Source organism: Orycteropus afer, unplaced genomic scaffold, assembly GCF_000298275.1.
Source record: "Orycteropus afer afer isolate SDZICR_OR568_19922 unplaced genomic scaffold, OryAfe1.0 scaffold00539, whole genome shotgun sequence".
Taxonomy (NCBI): Eukaryota; Metazoa; Chordata; class Mammalia; order Tubulidentata; family Orycteropodidae; genus Orycteropus; species Orycteropus afer.
In genome coordinates, this window is record NW_006922126.1 from 1,521,874 (window position 1) to 1,523,797 (window position 1,924).

Here is a 1,924-nt window from a genome sequence, read left to right on the forward strand (position 1 = left end):
TGTGCACCTGGGCGCAGCTGTGCTCCAACCTCAAGGTCCCTCAGTCTGAGCCCCTGAGTCGTGCACCTCGACGGCAGCGGGTTGGACGTGGTTCTGGACTCGCTGTGTTGTTTTTCATCTCCGTGGAGAACGTTTCAGATCAGGGTTCTTTCCGCTGACAGCACCACCACCCGTTTCTTAAACTGTCCCTGGGGTTCACAGCCTGGACGCTTGGTCCACTGAGCTGCCCTCAGAGGGCCTCTCCGAGCCTCTGTGTCCGCTTTTCTCCCAGGACCTTCTGGACCCGGCCCGGTGGCGGATGCTGATCCAGCAGTTCCGGTACGACAACTACCGGCTGCACCAGCTGGGCAACAACTCCGTCTTCACCCTCACGCTGCAGGCCGGCCTCTCGGCCATCAAGACCCCGTATCCTTAGCCACGCACGCGCTTCCGGCTGCCGCCCCGTTCTCTGATCTCAGCTCCCTAGACTCCATCTTGCACTGGCTCAACTTCTGTCTCGTGCCGTGAAAAACAAAGTGCAGCGTCCCGCACTGAGGCCGGTGCTCTCAGGCCCTGCTAGCTGGAGCCGGGGTCTCGACCAGTCTGGTTTTAGGAAGAGCCCACACTCATGATGTGGCGTCTCCGCTGTGTCCGTGACCGTGTGCTCTCCCCTCACCACCACCACCTGAGGCGTTCCCAGATGCACGGTATGTTGCTTGAATGGCAAGCGTTGGGGCAGACGACAGCTGCGAGGTCAGTGCTCGGGATGGCTTCCCTTCTTATTTCCGAGAACCCCCAAGCATTTGAGTGGGCTGGAACCCCTGACATTCTGGCCAACTCGGGTTTCGTGTCTTGCCTTTTCAAACGAGCTCACGCTGTGGGGGCCGTCCTTCGGCAGCCTCCCTGTCGTAGGAGAGCCACACAGCACTCCAGCTGTGGCATCTGCAGGTCCGTCTTGCAGCACGCACCCTGCCAAGGGCACTCAGGCCACACTGTCCCCTCCACACGGTCCCCTGGGACTGCTCCTGCAGTTTCTTTCCACCAGGCCTACCGGCTACCCCTTCCCAAGAGGCTGGCTGCCCCTCAGTCATCTGTTCTCACCGTCCTCTCATCTGGGCACCATCAGGCAGTCAGTCCTTCATGTGACAGTCCTTGTCACTCCCTGTGGACCGCTCTTCGGACTTAGAGCCTGTTAAGTTGCTCACAGCCTGCCCTGAAGTCCACGAGGATGGCCGTAGGCAGGGTGCAGGGTCAGCACTTCCCGGGGACCAAGAGGGCCGTGATCCCGACGAGCAGCACTCACACCCTGGCTCTTCCTGCTACTCCCCTCTCTGCTCCCTTCCCAGCCAGAGGCTCCTGAGGCAGGGGTTTCCCCACCACCACTGTAGCCTAGATTCCCAAGGGCCCCACACTGTGGGTGCCCACGTGTGCTGCTTTAACCTGAGTCTTCATGGGGCTTTGTTTCTGGTGGGTGTGGGTGTTGTCTTTTCCTTAAAAGTGAACATGTGCCACTTCTGCCCTGGGCCTGGGGCAGAGGATAGCACTGGCATGTTCCCAGGCCACTTGCCTTCTGCACGCGGGCAGCCCCCAAGGCTTCCTTAACCTGCTACGCAGACAGTGCTACAAGGAAGACGGCAGCTCCAAGAGCCCCGACTGCCCCGTGTGCAGCCGGTCCCTCAACAAGCTGGCCCAGCCCCTGCCCATGGCCCACTGCGCCAACTCCCGCCTGGTCTGCAAGATCTCTGGCGACGTGATGAATGAGAACAACCCCCCCATGATGCTGCCTAATGGCTACGTCTACGGCTATAACGTGAGGGGCTGCCGGGGGCGGCGTGGGTGCCATGATCCTGCCTGACAGATATGTCCGCGGCCATAACATGAGGGGGCCCAGAGGGAGCAGCGTGGGTGCCATGGTGCTGCTGACGGTTACGTCTGTGGCCATAAT

The 1,924-nt window shown here is 60.9% G+C and overlaps 1 protein-coding gene across 1 annotated transcript in view; it reads left to right on the forward strand.

The window, feature by feature from the left end:
- The window catches only part of MAEA (macrophage erythroblast attacher, E3 ubiquitin ligase), a 42,475-nt gene that overhangs the window by 40,085 nt on the left and 466 nt on the right, over positions 1–1,924 (forward strand). Inside the window, exons 7-8 of the mRNA XM_042782949.1 lie at positions 272–405; positions 1,594–1,789. Of these exons, the coding sequence (XP_042638883.1) occupies positions 272–405; positions 1,594–1,789 (330 nt within the window). The remainder of the gene's footprint in view (positions 1–271; positions 406–1,593; positions 1,790–1,924) is intronic.